This window comes from Penaeus monodon, chromosome 33, assembly GCF_015228065.2.
Source record: "Penaeus monodon isolate SGIC_2016 chromosome 33, NSTDA_Pmon_1, whole genome shotgun sequence".
NCBI classification, from domain to species: Eukaryota; Metazoa; Arthropoda; class Malacostraca; order Decapoda; family Penaeidae; genus Penaeus; species Penaeus monodon.
In genome coordinates this window covers 30979701-30980694 of record NC_051418.1, presented here as the reverse complement: position 1 = coordinate 30980694, position 994 = coordinate 30979701, and the positions used below count along the sequence as shown (strand labels likewise).

The 994-nt window shown below is 49.9% G+C and overlaps 1 protein-coding gene across 2 annotated transcripts in view; it reads right to left on the bottom strand.

Moving 5' to 3' along the window:
* The window catches only part of LOC119594371, a 6042-nt gene extending 5196 nt beyond the window's left edge, over positions 1 to 846 (bottom strand). For both annotated transcript variants that reach the window (XM_037943430.1, XM_037943431.1), the window contains exons 1-2: positions 735 to 846; positions 578 to 610 (exon numbers count right to left, since the gene is read on the bottom strand). In XM_037943430.1, coding sequence (XP_037799358.1) covers positions 578 to 610; positions 735 to 792 — 91 coding nt within the window. In that variant the 5' untranslated portion in view covers positions 793 to 846. The remainder of the gene's footprint in view (positions 1 to 577; positions 611 to 734) is intronic.
* Positions 847 to 994: the final 148 nt, after the last annotated feature.

The following is a 994-nucleotide window of genomic DNA, read 5'->3' as shown; positions in this document are numbered from 1 at the left end:
GTTTCCTGTAATCTTGTCACATATAACAAAATCTACCGGGAAGCGGGAAGAGATTCAGGAGAGTAGGAGAACAGGAGGTGGTTCAAAAGAGAAGGAGAGCAGGAAGGGGTTCAAGAGAGAAGGAGAGCAGGAAGGGGTTCAAGAGGGAAGGAGAGCAGAAAGGGGTTCAAAAGAGGAGAGGTTCGCGAGACGAAACTCTTGCTCTGGCGCTGGAAACGGGCGACTCTGGACCCAGATGAGCTACAGCGGCCTCCCCCTCTCTTCTTTTTTTTCCCTTTCTCTTTCTCTTCCCCTCTTCCTCTGTCTTCCTCCTCCTCTTTTCCTCTCTTCTTCCTGCCTCCCCTTTCCCCCTCTCTCTTCTCCCTTCCTCCGCTTTCCTCCTCTCTTTCTTTCCTTGCTCCCCTGTCACCTCTCTTCTTCTTTTCTCCCCTTTCATCCTCTCTCTCCCTTTCTCCGTCCCTCTTCCTTTTCCTCAATCTATCTCCTCTCCCTCTCCCTTCTCTTCTTCCAATCTTCTCGTCATGCCCCTCAATAAACCGGAAATGTCGCCTCAAAGAACACGAGCGCCGCCGCTTACCTTTTGAGAAGAGGTGACAATAGCGTTTATTGCCTGAGAAGAGAAAACGCTCGAGTTATGTAGAGTAATGCACAGTAAATATGCAGTAAATATGCCCGCTTAACTCAGTCTGTGTAGCCCCCCTTGAGAGGTCTGCCATGGCGCGAAAGGGACGTACCTTCATACGAGGGCTGAAAGAACAGGCTGACCAGGAGCAAGAGCCTCAGAACGGCCATCCTGAAACAACGCTGCGCTGGCTGCGACTGACAATTCTTGGGGCAGGCACAGCCCTTTATTTCCAAGAGATAAACAGATATTTTACTCATCATAATTGGACAGCAGATAGTATAATTAGTTGGTGCTCATTACGAAGATAAAACCTGCCGAGTGGTGCGTGTTTATCGGAGTGTGATTTTCTGGCATCCTCCTCGCACCTGG